This window comes from Cyanistes caeruleus, chromosome 18, assembly GCF_971803275.1.
Source record: "Cyanistes caeruleus chromosome 18, bCyaCae1.hap1.1, whole genome shotgun sequence".
In the NCBI taxonomy this organism is placed as follows: Eukaryota; Metazoa; Chordata; class Aves; order Passeriformes; family Paridae; genus Cyanistes; species Cyanistes caeruleus.
Genome location: NC_141718.1, coordinates 4186552 through 4204478, shown reverse-complemented (window position 1 = coordinate 4204478; position 17927 = coordinate 4186552). Strand labels below are relative to the sequence as shown.

General features: G+C 53.2%; 2 protein-coding genes across 3 annotated transcripts; one reads left to right on the top strand and one right to left on the bottom strand.

The window, feature by feature from the left end:
• Positions 1–1494: 1494 nt before the first annotated feature.
• Positions 1495–12821, bottom strand: MVK (mevalonate kinase). The gene is made up of 10 exons (XM_023937843.2): positions 12534–12821; positions 12303–12450; positions 11308–11455; positions 10181–10336; positions 8384–8487; positions 7513–7558; positions 6618–6708; positions 6106–6222; positions 3257–3410; positions 1495–2949 (listed from the first exon to the last, which is right to left on the bottom strand). The coding sequence occupies exons 1-10, from the start codon at positions 12648–12650 to the stop codon at positions 2798–2800; spliced, it is 1233 nt and encodes a 410-aa protein (XP_023793611.2). The 5' UTR covers positions 12651–12821; the 3' UTR covers positions 1495–2797.
• MMAB (metabolism of cobalamin associated B) lies at positions 12816–16969 on the top strand. Of its 2 annotated transcripts, XM_086856432.1 has the most exons (9): positions 12816–12926; positions 13007–13065; positions 13144–13237; positions 13347–13404; positions 13849–13921; positions 14078–14175; positions 14458–14522; positions 15120–15179; positions 15326–16969. In XM_086856432.1, exons 1-9 carry the CDS (start codon positions 12838–12840, stop codon positions 15411–15413), a joined length of 684 nt encoding a protein of 227 aa, XP_086712558.1. In that variant the 5' UTR covers positions 12816–12837; the 3' UTR covers positions 15414–16969. The 2 variants fall into 2 exon arrangements, with proteins under 2 accessions (XP_086712558.1, XP_086712559.1); XM_086856433.1 differs by lacking the exon at positions 15120–15179.
• The last annotated feature ends 958 nt before the right edge of the window (positions 16970–17927 follow it).

Here is a 17927-nt window from a genome sequence, read left to right as displayed (position 1 = left end):
CGGCAGCGATGCTGCCCCAGGCACTGGCTACGAAGGACAAGGAAGATTTTAGAAGATATTTTTATACCAAGTGTTTTCCTTTTTGCTGTCACTGAACACTGGTGACCCCCACGCTCCTCAATTCTCAATCCCTCCTTTAGGCTGGAGCACAGCTTCCCCTCCCCGTGCCTGTGCTGGCTATTAGAGGCAAAGCCAGGCTCGTTAGTCTTGCTGCAGAGCTCGTAATGTGAAAAATGAAGCTCAAGAAAAATTAGCCAAATTACCAGGCTAATCCTTCAGCAGCAATCGCTGCCCTGCTGCACATCCGTCCCGCGGGGTGCCTGGGAGAGGAGGGGCTGATCCATGGGGAGAACACGCTCCACAGGCTCCAGTTCTGCTTCCAAAGCAGCAAAACACAAGAGAGGCAGGGCTGTGCCTCATTCTGCCCCACTCCGTGTCCCCGGGGGACATCAGTCCCATGGCAGCAGCTGCTCCTGAGGAGGGGCAGGGATGGTTTCCATGTGTCCCAGGAGGTTGTAACTCGGTGTAAGTGCAGGGGAGATTCCCGTGTGGAAGGTGGGGTCAGAAACATTCCAGCCACCCCTCGGGTTGTCCCGCTGGGTGTAGCAGTGCCCCTGCAAAGCGTTTGATGGAGCTGGTGAAGGAGGAGTTTGGAAAGGACAGAATGGGCACTCCCGTGCTCACAGATGGATGTGAAATCTGTGCTCACTCCAGACTGGGACTGGCTCCAGCTGCTGACTTCGGCAGATCTGGTCCCTGTGGCACAGGGAAGGCAGATCCCAGCAGTGCCTGTGTCACCCTGCTGCCACGACACTGCCACCACCCTCCCTGCCCCGGAATGTCACCGCTTCCACCCTGCCACGGAGCAGAGCAGGATGAGCACTGCTCAAGGAACTCTGCAGAGGTGGCTGGTTCAGGCTGGACATCAGCAGGAATTTCCTCATGGAAAGGGTGATCAGGGGTTGGAAGGGGCTGCCCAGGGAGGTTTGGAGTCCCCATCCCTGGAGGTGTCCAAGGAAGGCCTGGATGTGACACTCAGTACTCTGGGCTGGTGACAGGGTGAGGATCGGGCACAGCTTGGACTCGGATGACCTTGGAAAGCTTTCTCAACCTGAATAACCCTGACATTCTGTGAATTTCCCCTCAGTTCTAGTCCCCAGCCTTCAGAGCCAGCAAGGCTCAGCCCCAGCCGTGCTGTTTTGAAGGGAAGTTCCCCGTGCTGGATCTGGCATCTCTTTGTGCCAACATCACAAAGTCGACACATGTAAGTGGTTAAAGTCAACACGTTCCCAGATCCTCACATTGATTACACTGTATTAGAAAATGGTAAATTATTTATCAGCCTTTCTGACTTGTGATTAGTGTAAAGCCGCTCTCAGATGCAAATTGGAATTGTAATTAGACATGTAGAAAGGCAGCATCTGAGACCTGCTTTCCTGAAGCAGTGTAAGGTGCTTTTTTCCTTTTGTATCCAGCATAATTATCAAAGAACACTTTGCACATAAAAAAACCCATGGATTTATTAAAACCAGAGACAGTTTTACATGGGATCAGGGAACTAATGCTGGTCACCATGATGCTGGGAGTTTAGAGCTAGAACATCTCAGCTTCTCACACTTGATTTTTTTTTTATCCCTGGGCTGGAAGGGGAAGGCAAGTTCCCCATTTCTGCCAATTCATTACTCAGCTTTGAGTGAAGTGATTCTTGAACACAGCTACACTTAAAAACCCACTTAAAAAACCCACTCCAGACAAACAGAGCGATGATAAAACCCCTTTGGCACGTACAGCAGAGACCACAGTCCCTCAGAGTCAGCTCATGACTCCCAGAGATTCTGGCCTCAGCCACTTCCCTTTCTGTTCTGCGGCACAGCTCATTAAAATTTCAGGAGTAAAAAATGCATTTACATTTTGTGTAATAAGTCTAAATGCATTTAGGTTTTAGAGTTTGACAACTGCAACTTATGGTGAGCTTTTGAGGACGTGGTTTGGGTTTATTTCCCCATCTTAATTACATCAAAGTAAACCAAACACCAGGCAGGGTCACAGATGTGCTGGTTCAAGACTGAAGTGTGAGACAACAACTTTTACAAGGAGGAATTTTAAGCCTGCCCTTGGCCTGGAGCTGCCCTCCTTCCAGGTGCTGTTTGAGACAGACCTTGCACATGTGAATAAAAACCAGAGCCTGACTACAGGACCCTGCTTATCAGCCCAGGCAGAGATTATGGAAAAGAGTAAAAGCCAGTAATTTCACTAGAATTGTGCTTTATCTTGCATTTTAATTATCCAACAGTTAATTAATAGCAAGGTAGAGCTGTATTAAAGGTTTCCAAATGTACTAAATGTATTAAATATAGTCCAGAAGACACAGAGACCCGAGCATCAAGCCCTGAGCTGTCAAAGATGCTCCTCATCCAAAAAATGTCAAAGCACCATGCACATCCACCTTGCCAGCCCCCACAGGACACCAGGGATGAGGGAAGAGACACCACATGCATCTGAAGCAGCAAAGTGTCATTATCCACCCTGGAATCCAGCCAAGCCCCTCTCCTCCTGCCCCTTGGGATTAGCACAGCAGTTAAGGAAGGAAATTCCAATCAGGATTTTGAGAGCCTTGGTCAAACACCACTGGGTGGGTGCTCCCAGGTCCCAAATCCCAGCGACACCAGGCCCCAAGCTGGCTCCATACCCACATCTGGAGGCCCTCAGCCACACAGGAGAACGGGAAGAAGTTTCCAGGCACGTGGACACACACAGCTCCGAGGACGTGGTGCCAGGAGCTCAGTCCTGCAGCAGCTCAGCACCTGGAGAGCGCGTGCTGCACTTGGGCACTCAGAGAGGAGGCGGAGTGCAGCGTCACCCCGGGGGCCCCGATCTTGGTCTCCCAACATTCAAATCCACAGGCACACAAGTCTTGCTTGGCTGCTTCCACGGCCAGCGGGGAGGTGTCTGCCAAGAGCAAGGGAAGAGCAGCCAGTCAGCTCTGCCACTGCAGGGAGAGGGAAGGGGCCATGGCTACTCCAAACACAGCCCCTGGCACAGGGCCAGTGCCCTCAGGGGCTGACACACATAAATGAACACTCTGAATTGGCCCTGGATCATACACTGCAACCCACAGTGCCAGGCAGTGCTGGGACACATCCCACCCATCCCTCCAGAGCCAGACCAAGGCTGGCAGGGATTCCTCTGCTCCCAAACCTGACCCCAACCCTACCCAAGGCTGTGAGGAAGATGATGCCCGAGGGGCTGTACTGACCTGGTGGCAGCAGGGTGATGCCACAGCCACCCCCACCAGCCCCGGTGAGTTTGCTGTGCAGGCTGTGGGATGCTGTCACCTGGCACAGCCTGTCCAGGGAGGGGTGGCCCACTCCAAGCACATTTAAGTGGTGTTGGTTTATGTCAAAGAATTCCTAAAAGCAACCATGAAGAGAGGAGATGAGCACACATCGGGATAGTGTGATGCAGAGTGGCAGCCCTGCCTTCCCAGACACCCCTTCACAACCTCCTCATTTCTGCAGAAATTTGGCCACCAGCACCAGGAGCAAGGTCAGGCCAAAGTCTGAGGTCTGGGATGCTCATGTGCCCCTATCCCCCAACACAACTTGCACAGTGACAGGGGTACAACAGCTCCTGCACCTTCCGAGAAAATCCTGATTGCTTCAAGCTTCCAGCAGGAATTTTTTCCTCAGCTCTCTGATGCTTCCTGACTGTTTCTCCTCTGCCCTGTCACTCGAGTGCTGAGCAGGAGGCTGTGCAAGGCCCCTCGCCGGCCGTGGGAAGGGCACTGAGCCAGCAGCTCTCATTCCAGGCTGTCACCCTGCCCTGCTCTGCAATCCATCCAGCAAAGCCAAATCCAGGGATTTCTGACACCGCTGAGGCATCGCTGGAGAGGTGACACGGAGGGACCTCCCCTTGTTTGCTCTGTGCAGCACTTCTCCCTCCTCACAGCCTCAGGGCCTGGGCTGAGAGCCAAGGAGCCTCACAGCAGCACCACGCTGGGAATCTGGCACCCAGCTCAAGTGGGGTCGAGAGGGTCCTTCCCTCTGGGAGCAGCACAGGGCCCTCTCTGCGTGAGCCCACTCTCCTGGCAGAGCTGTGGGAGCATCCCTGCCACGCTTCCCAGCCAGCCAGACCTGCTGCTGCTGGAGAAAGCTGGCCCAGCAGCAAGGTCCAAACGGCCCAAGGGATGGACAACACCTCACAGAAGTGGAAGTTCCAGCTTCTCCCCTCCCGGAAGGACAGGTGAGGAATTCAGGAGCAGAGGGAAGGGCTTGGCCTGTGCTTGGAGCAAGTCTGGAGCAGAGTCAAGAGCAGATACTGGTTCCCTGAGCATCGCAGGGCCCTCCCAGCCCATCAGCACTGGTGGTGGAGGAAGGTTCTCAGCAACACTGGTCTGACAGCCTGACTCCATCACCTCCAAAGCCTGTTGTGGCTCTTCCCAGAGGCTGTTACAAGCCAGGAGCCAGCCAGGACAGGACCAGTCGAGAGAGGCTCCTGGAGCAGCCCTGTGCTCCCTCCTCCAGCAAGCAGCACCGAGCTCTTCCCTGCCTGCAGCTCCTGGTGAGCCAGGAGGGGCTCTGTGCCCAGGGCAGGTGTCAGCCACCTCCCCCTTCCTCAGCTCCACCTGGGAACCCTGCCAACCCCACACAGGAGGGGACACTACAGAAAGAATCCCTCTCCCTCCTCCAGAGGATTTCTGCCCAGTGCTTAAGAAGCTGTGGGAAGGAAGGAGTGGGCAGCAGGCAGAGCTCAGCCACCACCCATTCCAGACTGGGCAGGACACACATCCATCCAGAGGCCTCTTTATATGCCTGAGTGAGGGCACAGCATTGCCTGTGATGATCCAAGACACCTGTCATCTCCTGATCCAAAATCTGCCAGGAATCCGATGACAGCTTATGACACACTAGACTAGTTCCATGGTTCAAATACAGCGCTGGCCAGAGCTGCACATTTCAGAAACAGCCCAAAAGATGTATTTATATATCTATGTGCTGCATCTAATCAGCTGGGCCTCTGTGGGCTCTTCAAGCACAAGACAAAACAATATTCAAGACAGGAACCTGCTCACTGCAGTGCAGCTTCCCAGGTGTGGGATATGGCATTTTCCATGTGAGGATCTCAAAGCACAACTCAAATTATCCCCCCTCTTCCCTGTCCCCCGACACTTCTGACAGCCTGAGGATGTGGAATTAAGATGAGGAGTTGTGTGAAGTTGTGCTGTGAACAGACTGCAGACCTCCCTCAGCTGCTGGCAGCTCAGCCCACCCTGGGGGGTGCACAATCCCACCATCCTCCTCCTGCAAAGGGAGCAGGACTGCCCTGAACCCCACAGGAACAACCCAGAGCAAGAGCAAGGACAAACAGAGGTGCTCCTGAGAGCCAAGGGGAGGCATCCAGATGCCAACAAGGACTGGTACCAAATGGTTCCTGAGTGTCCAAGCTAGCTCCCAGGGCCAGGCCAGGTTTGCCTCAGCTGGGACACAGCCACACATCCCTCCCCCACAGTGCTGTGGAGCAGCATTACAGCACTCTCAGCACTTCTTCCACTCGGAAGCCTGTTCCTCCCCCCTCCCCTGCCTCTGCTCTTTGAGCAAAGCCAAGACAAACAGATCTTTGTGTGCACCTCGTGCATCAATGTCAGGTCAGCTCTGGGCACAGCTCTGTCTGTGGCTCTCCGGAGCCAGGATGAGCGTGGAGCACCAGGAGCTGGCTGGGAACCAGTCAGTCCATCACAAACCAGTGGCTCTGGGCTCTCCTCACTCCAGCCCTGGCAGTGACAGAGCAGCTGCTTCACAGGCAGCAACTGCCAGAGCCGTGGCACTCGGTGCAGGAGAAACAAACCCTCCAGAGCCACAGGTCCCCTGAGCCCCAGGCCTGCCCCCTCCCTCCCAGCACTGGGAGGAGGCACCAGCAGCAGCTTCTGTCTCCTGGCTCCAGGAAGAGAGAGCAGCACATCCAGACCACGATTTTGCTTAGAACTGAACATTTCCTGCTATCACCTTTTGTTGGTTTTTTTTTTTTTTCAGACCTAATGTTCTTTAAATGACATTTTGATGTTCAACAGTAACAGTGGCTAAAAATACTGGTGAGCAAGCCCCTTACCTCCAGCACAGGGTAATGCTCCGGTGATGGATTTTCAGGCATCGCTTCCAGAACATTTTGGCACTCCTGAGAAATGGCACCAATGGAGTCCAGCACTGGGTTCATTATGGCAGGGAACTGGAAAGGGGGAGAGAGGGATGTGAGGTGCCTGCTTGCTGCTCTTCCAATACCACTGGGAGAAAACTGGTCCCAGTCTCTTTGAGCTGGGCAATTGCTCCCTTATTCTCATAGCAGGGCTATGGTGACCTGCTCCTGACTGAAAAAAAGGGGAGGAAGAGAAGGAAACAGGCCAGAGGAAGGAACTGCTCTTTCCATGATTGCAAATTGGTGATTTTTAACTCCTGTTAAACTGGAGGAAGGGAGGAGATGAGCTGAAACCTCATTCCCAAGCAGCTGGCAGACAGGAATACAGGAGATTTTGTTCCAGAAGATCCCTGTGGGACCTATGGTCCCACATGAGGGTTATCTCCCAAAGGTTGTCCCCCACATCTCCATCCCACAACCATCTGCACCTTCAGGATCTTCTCCTTTACACCAGCCACCAGGACCTTGGTGCTCCGAGGGACTTTTGTGTTGGTCAGCAAGATCCTCAGTGTGGGCACCCTGGAAGCAACAGGAGACAGAGAACCCCAGAGTGCTTTGGACTGGAAGGGACCTCAAAGCTCATCTCATTCCAACTCCCTGCCATGGGCAGGGAACATCTCCTGGCCTCTTTCCTTCACACTCCCCAAGGCTACAACTTATTCTGCCTCAAAAGGCCTCTCTGAGCAGGAACCCAAGATAAGGAGTCCCATTCATTTTACAAAACTCCAGCAGGTGTTTCAGTGCTGGCTGGGTTCAGGCTTGTTCCTCCTGGATACAAGGAACAACTGTACTAGAGCTATAAATAGGACTGTAATGTATTTACTAAAATCCATGTTTTTAAAGCAAATTTTTTTCCTTTGAAATACTCTCTACAAGAATAGCCAGCAGTGGCCATTAACTGCTAATAGAGCAATTTCATGCACTGTGAAAGATTTTAATGGAGTCAGATTATACTTCTCTGGCAGGAGGCAGAGGGAACACACAGGACCTGAATTTCTCTCTGCCAATGGGTTTTCCCCACCACCAGGTAAGCACAAAGTTCCCCCTCCCCACCATGTCATTTGCTGCCAGGAGCAGATCCATTCCTGCTGCCCATAATGCCATGAAATTAATATTGATCCTTTGTGCTGTGTTCATCTAATGTCAGATAATGACCAAACGTTTCATTGTCCCCATCCACCCCAACAACTGGGGCTGCTCACACCCAAAATGGGGCTGCAGAGCCATCTCCCATCATCCTCATACCCTCCAACACCCACCCAGAGCCTCTCTGACATATTCCACCCACCGTGTGTGAGGGTTATTTTTAAACTCCAATATTACCTCTTTAATGGTGTGATTTTTCCTGCTTGGTATCTCAGGGCTCCACCTAAAGTAAAATACATGTATTGTCTCAGTACAGAGCGAGCTGAGAGATAACACAGAAGGTCTTTCATCTTCAGAACCTCACCCAGAGCCTGTGACAGTAATTGCAAGAAACACCAGCTAAATGAACCATGTTCTCCAGCAGCACGGCCCTGCCTCACCCTGCTGCCTTAATGAGAGGGTCTGGCTGGACGTGCTTAACCCAAGGCCCTTCCCTTTGCTCTCCTCTCCTCCAGGATCACGTCAAATAATTTTTGCAAAGGCAAAGGGTCTGGCCAGCATGAAACCTTTCCTGAGAAAACAGAATCCAGCAGCGATTCCACACAGCAGAGCCAAGCACATGGGATTCCATGGACTGAACAGTGTGTGCACTGGTGTCAGCAGCCATCCTGCAGCATGGAATTTCATTGTCCAGGAGGAATGTCTCACTTGGCTCCTACCCTCACAGAGGCACTGCCATTAGGTCTCATTAGAAAGACTGTTAACAGTCTCCAAGGACACTTTCAAAACACTGGGAAGTCTCTGCTAATTGAAACTAAATGACAGCTGTCCAACTGCATTTTCCCCTGCATTATCCCTGGGACAGGATTAGGTTTCTTTGTTCACTGCAGAATGTTTAAATATCAGTTATTTGCAGCGAGGTCTCTGCTCTGTGGCACCTGCCTGGGGGTGACAGAGCTCTGGTGTTCCTGCAGCCAGTTCCCAACATTCCAGCTGTCTCCAGGCCCAGCTCACACAAACTGAAAAAAGGGAAGGATTCCCCGTGCTCAAGCCAAAACAGGGACCTGAATTTGGGAGTTTCTGCCTGGGAAGCAGCAAATATACCTACCCCAGGTGCCAACAGCATTATCCACACCTGATGGATTGCCATGGATCACCTGCTCCCCTCGGAAGGCCCAGCTGTTAATCAGTGTCAGCTCTTCTTCTGTCCACCTGGAAGGCAAGGAAGTATCTCCAACACAAACCAGTCCAAACCAGTGGGTAGGGAGGGATCAGGTTCAGGGGGAAGATCCCAGCCTGCTGAAGATCAGATTTAATGGAATTCAAGTCCAGACTCATCCCCACCTCCCCAGAGTGTTACCACACACACCAGAAAGGCTGAGGGAGTTGGGACTGTTCAGCCTGGAGAGGAGAAGCTTTGGGGTCACCTAATTCCATTGCTTGATGAGGCTACAAGAAAGATGGAGAGAGCCTCAAAGCTCATCCCATTCCACCCCCTGCCATGGGCAGGGACACCTTCCACTCTCCCAGGTTGCTCCAAGCCCCATCCAACCTGACCTTGGACACTTCCAGGGATGGTTCCCTGGGCAGCCTGTGCCAGGGCCTCCCCACCCTCACAGGAGGAATGCCCAGTATCCCATCCAATCCTGCTCTCAGTCTGAGCACAAAAACACACCCCTGACCCTCCCTGCACACCACAAATCCATTCAACAGGTATTCCATGCTGGAGCAGAGGCACAAACCCACATTTTGGAAAAGCCTCGCAGCGTCTTGCAAGGCAAGGCAGAAATTCCAAGTGCCACCTGCTATCCAGACACCATTCCCCTTCACTCCTGCTTCCCAGGGCCTCGGCTGAATGTCTTTATCCATGTCCACACACCTTGCATTCCAGCTGCCAGGATTTAATCTGGGAGCACTCAGCAAACAGCTCACACCAGCAGCCTCAGGAACAGGAGTAAACCACTTGTTTTTAATCCTCTTTGAGAGGCTGCGATTCCTCCCGACACAGGAGCCTTTCTATCCCGCTGTTCTTTTCTTGCCACGGGAAGCAAAACCCTTCTGAAGTCTGACACCCCCAGCTCTGCACGCCAGCTGGAAGGCAGGAATTATGCTGGATCCATGCTGAAGCCACGGAGGGCGAGCAGGGAATGAAGACATCCTCGCTGCATTGCTTGGAGCTGCCCTTTTATTTCCCAATTTGGGGGATTTGCTCAAGCACAAGGGACAAAGTGCTCCCAACAAGAACCTGCTTCTGGGTCAGGCTGCAAATTCTGGTTCACAGGCAGAGCACAGAATTACCCCCCACTTGCTGTCTCACTCTCAGCCCCACAAAAAACCCCACACAACAAAGGTTCTGCCCCTCCAGCTTTGATTTTTAACAGCTTCAAACAGAGCCCACTCTCACAGGGGCACAGCACTCCAGGCTTCCAAAGGAGAACTCCAAGGGCAGAAGGAAAGAAACTCTTTCAACCAGGTATTGATAAAAGGGAAAGACAGGCAGGAGATCAGGAGGAAATGTAGCACATGCAGGAAAGAATTAATGGGAAATGCTAAAAAAAACCCAGAAAGCATCCTCAAGGACTCAAAGGAAAATCTGGAAGATGCTCAGAGACAGAGGAAACTGAGGTTGAAAAATTTCAGTGTGTTTTATTCGACTGAAAAAATAAAGCTTTTTAAACCCTTTTTAGGAATGTTTATCTGACCCTAAACATAGGAAATGGGGAGTTTTGCAAAGTCTGGGACAGGACTGGGAACACTGGGCAGGGACAGGAGATGGGCTCAGGGTGTCACTTGTGGTGACAGCCAAGGGAGACCATGAGAGGTGGCAGTGCCTGAATTTGTGCAGGTAAGAGGGAAGGTGGGGCACAGGGAGCAGAGCTGTGCATCCCAGGCTGGGATTCCTTACCTGGCTGTGGGCTCTCCCTCCTGCAGCGGGCAGGAGATGGCTCCACACACCATGAGCAGGGCTGCAGCCATGCACACAGCATAGGCAGCACTGGATCCCAGCCCTGCTCCCATGGGCAGCTCCGAACACACCAGGATATCCATGCTGGGAACATCCCTGCAACACAGACACAGGGACTGACACAACCACCCTGAATTCTACCTCCAGACAACATTAAAAAGGCAGAGGAGGCAAATTAGGACTGATGACAGAGAAAGCTCAATGAGAACTGGCAACATCAGCACGTGAATTTGACACACAAGGGTTTCAGGAGGGGTTATTCCCTAAGGGAGCAGCCTGGCCAAGCCATTGTGCTGGAATAAAACCTTCCAGAGCTGGATCCATGCTTGACACATCTCATCAGGCTGCTAGCAGCTAACAGGGGCACTTGGTAACTAAATACCCGAGCAGCACCATAAAGAGCCCCTTCAGAGACTGTAAACAGGATTGTAAACGTATTTCTGAACAAAGTGTAAACATCCCAAACCTGTAATTGCACAGCCACATCCCACTGGAGCAACAGGCTGGTGCTGTTGCATGGGCATCTCCACGTCCCTTTGCTCCACTGAACACACCTGGGTTGTGTAACAGAGCCCAAAATCAAGCCCAGGAGGTTTTCAGTGCTGCTGAGTGACAGTCCCAGTGTCACCCTGAGACTACAGGGAAACCACGACCCAGCTGCACATCCCAGGTCTTTACCCTTGGATTTCTTGGATGAGAATATGGAAGCTGGGCTCTGTTTTGGTTTCTGACACTGCCCTGAGCACCCATCCAGCCACACCGAGATCATTGATGGTGCTGGGCAAGGCTGGGAACTGGAACAGCCCCAAATTCTCAGAGTTTTAGGGAGATATAGCCTATAAAGAGATCAGACTTAGTTCAGACAAAAATTTACAGTTTATTTCTGCTTTTCCAGCCTAAGCCAGGATGTCAGGAGCTGCCTGCTGGACAGAGAGGTGTCTGTGTTGTGACTGTGGCATGAACTGCTCTGGTTTCTGCCCTCAAAATTAAGTGAGAGCAGACTCCCAGCTCACCTGCCTGGGGCACCCACCCACCACCAAAATTTTGGGGCAGGAGCAGATCCTTACCCATACTTAGCAGAAATAGCCAGGCACATATACAGGAAGGCAAGCGTAGCAAGGCTTTCTGGAGCTGAGGCTCCAGCAGCAATTCCAGCAAACTCCCTCAGTGCATCCAGCTGTTCTACACTGGGAGACTTGGACTCATCAAAGTCAGCTATGGAAGCAAGCAGGGGAGAGTTAAAACACTTAAAAAACAGGGAATTGTTACACTGAGAGCAGTATTTACAACAAAACCTTCTGTTACAGTAGGCAGAAACAGCTGGGGCAAATTTCTACCTGAGGATTCATGATAAAATAAAAGCAAAATCTCTGAAACCCCAGGGTTTCCACACTCCACACCTCCAACTGTTTCCCTGCCTACACCTCCCAGTGCATCCATCCATATCACTATGGAACACAGGGCAAGTCACAAACTCTTCATTAAAAAAATGTGGATTTTGGAACTGGGATATCCTGGGGTGTCCAGCCAGTACAAGAGGCTGCAGAAATTCCTGTGAGGGCTGGTGTGGGCCAGACAGGAGGGAAAACAGGCCCTGTATCCCTGATTTCCCCAGCAGCCCCCAGCTCTGAGCAGCTTCAGAGAGCTCCTGCTTGGCCCCCACCAGTAACACACTGGGATGTGGAGCCAGGCTGGCTCCTGCCTGTGTCACAGCATTGCCCGAGCTACAACAGCACCAGAACAAGTCCCTGGAACCTAAAACAGGAGGGGACACGGCCACAAGGACATCTGAGCATCAGCGAGGTCACAAGGGGCACGTGGGGAGTGTAAGTAACTGAGTGGTGCAGGGACAGGTCAGTGAGCAGAGCCAGAGACAGCGAGGCCCTGAAACACTGCAGGGGGGACAAACAACCCCACGGGTTCTCTGCAGAGTCACCCCACGGGGGTTCTGTAAGGTCACCTCCTGGGGGGCTCCCAGCACGATCAGCGGGGTGTAGCCGGTACCGAACAGTACCGAGAGCCCCTCACTGCCCCGGGACAGCGGTTCCTCTCCCGGCCTTGCCTGCGATTCGCCCCCGCAGGGCCTGGAGATCGGGCGTGTCCCAACTCCTCCCGAAGCCAACGCCGGGCAAGGAGACGCTCACCCGGCCCTCAGCGCTCGGCCGCAGGCGGAGAAACGTCCGCAGGTCCAGCGCCACGGCCAGGGCCACCTGCGGGCGGAGAACGGGGGTCAGCGGGCCCGGACAGCGTTTGCCGAGCAGGCCACCCCTTACTTTTCCCATCGTGCCCTCACCTTGCCCAGGACCACGGCGTGCTCCCCGTGCAGGATCACCTTCCCCGGAGCCGACACCGTCAGATCCTGCGTCCACATCGCCGCCGCCTCACGGCCCGAGGCAACTGACAGCCCCATCCACCAACCGGGGCCCCGCCTCCTTGCGCCCAGCCAATCGCCGAGCGGCTTCCGGGGGCGGGACTTGCGGACGACCAATGGGAAGGGGCCGTTGCGGGGTGGTGCGGCGCTGGGGTGACAGCGTGGGCCGAGGGCGGGACGGCGGCCGCGCGGGGTCACGGCGAGGCGGCGACGGCGGCCGGGAGGGATGTGGCGGCGGGCGGCGGTGGCGGCGGGCCGGGGAGTGCGGGGGCCGCCGGGGATGGCCGGAGAGCGGTGGCAGAGCGGGGCGGGCAGGTGAGCGTGGGAGGGCCGGGACCCCTTTACGGTGTGTCCCCCTCCTTCACAGCGTCCCCTCACGGTTTGTGCCCCCACAGCCCCGAGCGCGCCGCTCCCGAGCGGGCCCCGAGGATCTACACCAGGACGGGGGACGCAGGTAGAGCCAGGGGGGCCCCGTGAGCCGCGGGCAGAGCTCCGAGCCCCGAGCCCTGAGCTCCTCCCGCCTTTCCCAAAGGATTCTCCAGCACCTTCACCGGGGAGCGGCGGCCCAAGGGCGACCGGATCTTCGAGGCCCTGGGAGCCACGGACGAGCTGAGCTCGGCCATCGGGTAAAGACCGGCTGGGAGTGTCCAAATCATATGGAAAATCATGTTTGTTAGGATTTCTTCATTCCCAGCTCACTGTTTTGTATTTTTTTTTTTTTTCTCTCTAACCAAGGCTGGCTGGTGAGTTTAGCAGTGAAAAGGGCCACACGTTTGTTGATCAGCTTCATAAAGTGAGTATTAATGGTAATCTTCATCCAGTGCAGTCCCTTATCTGTGCTATTAAAATGTGAACTCCTTAATTTTAGCCACAGTGCTCCCACTGACACAGGCATTCAATACATTTAGTATTTCAATGTCTAAATCTTTAAGACTCCCTTGATTGCTCTCTAAGAGGTAAATTTATTTAACCTAGAAGGAAGCTGGTGGATCAAGTGATTAGTTATGGGCAGACAGATTCATCTCTAGGTTTATTCTAAGTCAGATCCACATTATGAACACAAGTTTTTGTCATAACAGAGCTCTGGGTTTGAAACTGAGGCACAAATCAACCACAAGGGCACAGCAGTGACACAGGTCCTGCCTGGGCAGCCTGTGAGTTTGGCTGATTAGTTCTGCTGAGCACAGGGATGCAAAAAGCCATGGCTGGGAGTGACAGAGTTGTGATTTTTGTCCAGGTCCAGTGCATGCTGCAGGATGTGGGCTCCAACATCGCCACGCCGCTCTCCTCGGCCAGGGAGGCTCACCGGAGTAAGTCTCGCCTTTCCTGGGATGGCAGGTCTTGGTGGGATGCTGAGCCATGTATTTGGTTTCTTAGGACTTGCTGATGCAAGAAAGCATAATTAAGAGTTCAGCTTGTTGTCTGAATCCCTTTTTTTTCAGCTGATTCTTCTTTCCCCTCTGTAGAACGAACATCGTTCAGCGAGAAGCCCGTCCTGGAGCTGGAGCAGTGGATTGACAGTTACTCAGAGCAGCTCCCTCCCCTCAGAGCCTTCATCCTGCCCGTAGGTTCTGCCTGTGCCCCTCACTTCCTTGGGGTAGCCCTGCTCCACTGCTTACCATGGGAAAACAGCCTGGGAGGCTGCTAATTCCATAGGCAAATGCCAAGAGAAAAGCAGAGACAAGGAGCTGGGAGTTTCATTTCCCCCCCTTGCTGCACTGGGCTATCCCTCCCTTGCCTGGCCATGGCACAGGGTCCATGTGTGTGGGAGGTTCTGAGCTGGGGAGGGGAGGGGAGGCTGTCCCTGCTGGTGCAGACACTGAGTGCTGTTTCCTTGCTGTCCCAGTCTGGAGGCAGGAGCAGTGCTGCTCTCCACTTCTCCCGAGCCGTGTGCCGCAGAGCTGAGAGGTGGTGAGTGCTGTGCTGGGATCACCCTGAGGAAAGGGGATGGGGACACCCCAGTGACAGCAAACCAGGGCTGGGCTTGGAGCTCAAGCCAGGCTCTTGTTTGTTTAGTCCAGTTCCAGGAGTGCAGAAGGCACAAAACCAGGTTCTATTCTTCCTTTCCCTTAGCTGGGTCAGCCATCCCAAACCTTTTGGGATTCTGCAGCGCCATCCAACCTGGCCTTGGACACTTCCAGGGATCCAGGGGCAGCCACAGCTTCTCTGGGCACCCTGTGCCAGGGCCTCACACCCTCACAGGGAAGGATTTCTTCCCAGAATCCCATCTAACCCTGCCATTCCCTCTGTCCTGTCACTCCAGGCCCTTGTAAATAGTCTCACTGTTCAGAGGACAGATGAGTATCCTGGGAGAAGCAGAGCTGGGGGCTTCCAGGACAGCTACAAACATTTCTGGTGTCATTTACCCCTCCCAGATCCCTCTGGGAAGCAAAGATCCTTCACTTCCAGAGGAATCAAAGTGGGGACCCCAGGGGAGGGAAGAGGCTCAGCCTTTGTGCACTCAGAGCTGGAAGATTAAACACCAGTATTTCCCTTTGCTTTTCCCAGTGTGGTCCCTTTAGTCCAAGCAGGGGAGGCAGATCCAAACGTGGCCAAGTATTTAAACAGGTAAAGAAATAAAATCCCAAACCATTGCCCTGTCCTACTGAAGCATTCCCTTAGTTCTGGGGATAAAGCTGGGGGGTTTTGCTTCTCACCAAGCTTCTCTTCTGGAATGAGATCACTGGTTTTCCTGCTTTTCCCTTGCTTTCCAGGCTCAGTGATTATCTCTTTGTCCTGGCACGTTATGCTGCAATGAAGGAAGGGAAGGAAGAGAAAATCTACATAAAACCTGAGCCATAGCTGGGAGCTGGAATGTTTTTTTTTCCTTGATCCTGAAAAACTAAATCCAAAAATGCTTTTGTCCATCAAGAAAGGGAGAGAGAACAAGCCTGGACTGGAAATGGGAGCAGCCAAGGATTTCCATGTGAAATAACCAGGACCTTATTGATAAATCCTGAGAGGAACAGAATCACAGAATATCCTGAGTTGGAAGGGACCCAAACACTCTTGTTCTGTGCCCTGGGCCTGGTCCACACCTCCAGGATGATGTGAGGATGGCTCTGGAGTCACTGCTTCTCCCAGCTGGGAGTTGAGGCAGGAGAATTCCAGTAACATTTTGGAGATGCCTTCATTTTCCTGGGCAGCAGCAGGTGCTGTGGGAAGGCTCTGACAGGACTTTGAGAGATGATGAAGGGAAAACAATCAGCTCCTCCTTTGAAGTCACAGTGTTCAAATGGAGCAGCAGCTGGAGGTGTTTGGGAATTGTGTCCACAGCTCTGAAATAATAAACGTGAATTTCCTTGTACCAAAGGGCCACAAACTGTCACATTTTAACACCAAGCCCTGTGTGCTTTGCTGCTCCAAGTCCTTTCCAATCCATCAGCTCTGGCTGGAGCTGAGCTGTACAGATTTACAGGAATGCACCAAGAATTCCTTGGCTCTGGCTGCCTCTTGTTGTGCATGTGAGGAATGTCTCTGTGCTGACAATCCAGTGCATCCTCTGCCAGGAGCAGGGCTCACAGGATGGAGGGGGTGAAGCAGGAAAGGCCAAATTCCAGGGTCCATGTGCTGGTGTTGTCTCCATGTGGAGCTGTCCCTTGTTCCTTGTCCTGGGTTTGGGAGCACCCAGGGCACTGAGGTTGCAGGAAAAGGGGTTGGGATGAGGAGCAGGGCCCTGCTGGAGCTGGGTGAGAGGGGCAGGACCCCGAGGTTGTGCTGACCCTGGAATGCGGCTCCACGGAGGGCAGAGCAGGCTGGAGCGAGCTCACACCCACATCACACAGACAATTCCAGCTTTGCACTCGAGTCCAAGCTGCTTCCAGCTTGGAAATACAACTGGGAATAATCCATGTGAATCCTGGTGTTGTAATTTTTCCCCTGGGAATGCTGTGGGCTGTAAGGTGGTGAAGCCCATCCAGGGCTTGTCCTGCTTTTAGTGGGGCAGCTTTTAAATCCATCCTGCCCCTTCCCCTGTTCAATTATTCAAGTAGAACCAGCCTTAAACTTGTTCTCCAAAGAATCTCTGGCTCTCTGTCCCTTTTTGGCCAGTGAGGAATGAGTGAGGAATGCCCAGCACTAACAGATCCCCTGTCTCATCACTCACCTGGATTTGAGGCAGATATTTCATGGCTCTTGTTAATGCACATTTTTCATGGAGTAATTTTCCAAGCCTCAGCCTGGAATACATCCTGGTGACAAATGCTCTGGGTTTGGATGGTCCCATCAGCTGCAGTGTCACCTCAGCCGTTCCCTCTGCCTGCTCCATCCAGTTCTACGAGAGCTCTGGCTCTGGGACTGAGCCTTAGGAATCAAGAGGCTTTTCAAGTTTAATTTAATAAAATCCTTTGCAATATAAATTCTTCATGAATGCTCCATAAATCAGCTTGGGGAGGGATTTATAGTATTTCCATTTTTTTCCAGCTGGGGGGAAGAAATCTACGGATCTGGGACCAAAGCTGGCATTGTTTGGATTGCAAGGAGAAATAAATCAAGCTACTACACTTAACATGATGGAGAGATTAAATTTACTGGGGTGCTCCCAGCTGCCCCCTCCCTCTCTACCCACAGCAGTTGTTTCTGGAGGACTGAGGTGCTGGGGTGACCCTCATGTGTCAGTAAGCAGGGCTTGACTTGAGGAGGGAGTTGAGACAAGGCTGTAGCTCAGCAGGGCTGGGCCAGGATGTTCTGCCCTGAGAGTTGTCCCCAAGGACACAGGACAGCCGTGGGCTCTTGGGCTGGGGGGGCTCAGCCTGGAGAAAAGGAGGCTCAGGGGGGACCTTCTGGCTCTGCACAACTCCCTGACAGGAGGGGACAGCTGGGGGGGTCAGGCTCTGCTCCCAGGGAACAGGGACAGGAGGAGAGGGAACAGCATCAAACTGTGCCAGGGGAGGGTCAGGCTGGACATCAGGAGGAATTTCCTCATGGAAAGGGAGATCAGTGGTTGGAAGGGGCTGCCCAGGGAGGTTTGGAGTCCCCATCCCTGGAGGTGTCCAAGGAATTCCTGGACATGTCACTCAGTGCTCTGGGCTGGGGACAAGGTGGGGATTGGACACAGGTTGGTCTTGATGATCTTGGAGGGCTTTTCCAACCTGAATGATCCTGGGATTCTGTGATTCCTCAGTCTCTGGTGCACCCTCCTCACCAGCTGAGCTGCCCCTGCTCCCAACCCCACAAGGTCTCAGCCAGGCAGCAGCAGTAGAGTGACCAAAACAAAACCCAGCCTTTAAATCCAAATAAAGCTCCCTTGCTCTGGGCTGGCAGTTGTTTTTCCAAGCTCTTTGTCTCTTCCCAGCCCTCCCAGCTGTACAGCATAGG

What these genes read in the sequence shown, in the direction of transcription:
- MVK (XM_023937843.2), bottom strand. Translation starts at nt 12,650, where the DNA reads ATGGGGCTGTCAGTTGCCTCGGGCCGTGAGGCGGCGGCGATGTGGACG. An exon ending in GCTATTTCTGCTAAGTATGG is followed by an intron (nt 10,337 to 11,307) that starts GTAAGGATCTGC and finishes TCTGTGTTGCAG; the next exon opens with GGATGTTCCCAGCATGGATA. An exon ending in AGCATTACCCTGTGCTGGAG is followed by an intron (nt 3,411 to 6,105) that starts GTAAGGGGCTTG and finishes GGTTGCTTTTAG; the next exon opens with GAATTCTTTGACATAAACCA.
- MMAB (XM_086856432.1), top strand. Translation starts at nt 12,838, where the DNA reads ATGTGGCGGCGGGCGGCGGTGGCGGCGGGCCGGGGAGTGCGGGGGCCG. An exon ending in TGGCAGAGCGGGGCGGGCAG is followed by an intron (nt 12,927 to 13,006) that starts GTGAGCGTGGGA and finishes GTGCCCCCACAG; the next exon opens with CCCCGAGCGCGCCGCTCCCG. An exon ending in GTGGCCAAGTATTTAAACAG is followed by an intron (nt 15,180 to 15,325) that starts GTAAAGAAATAA and finishes CTTGCTTTCCAG; the next exon opens with GCTCAGTGATTATCTCTTTG.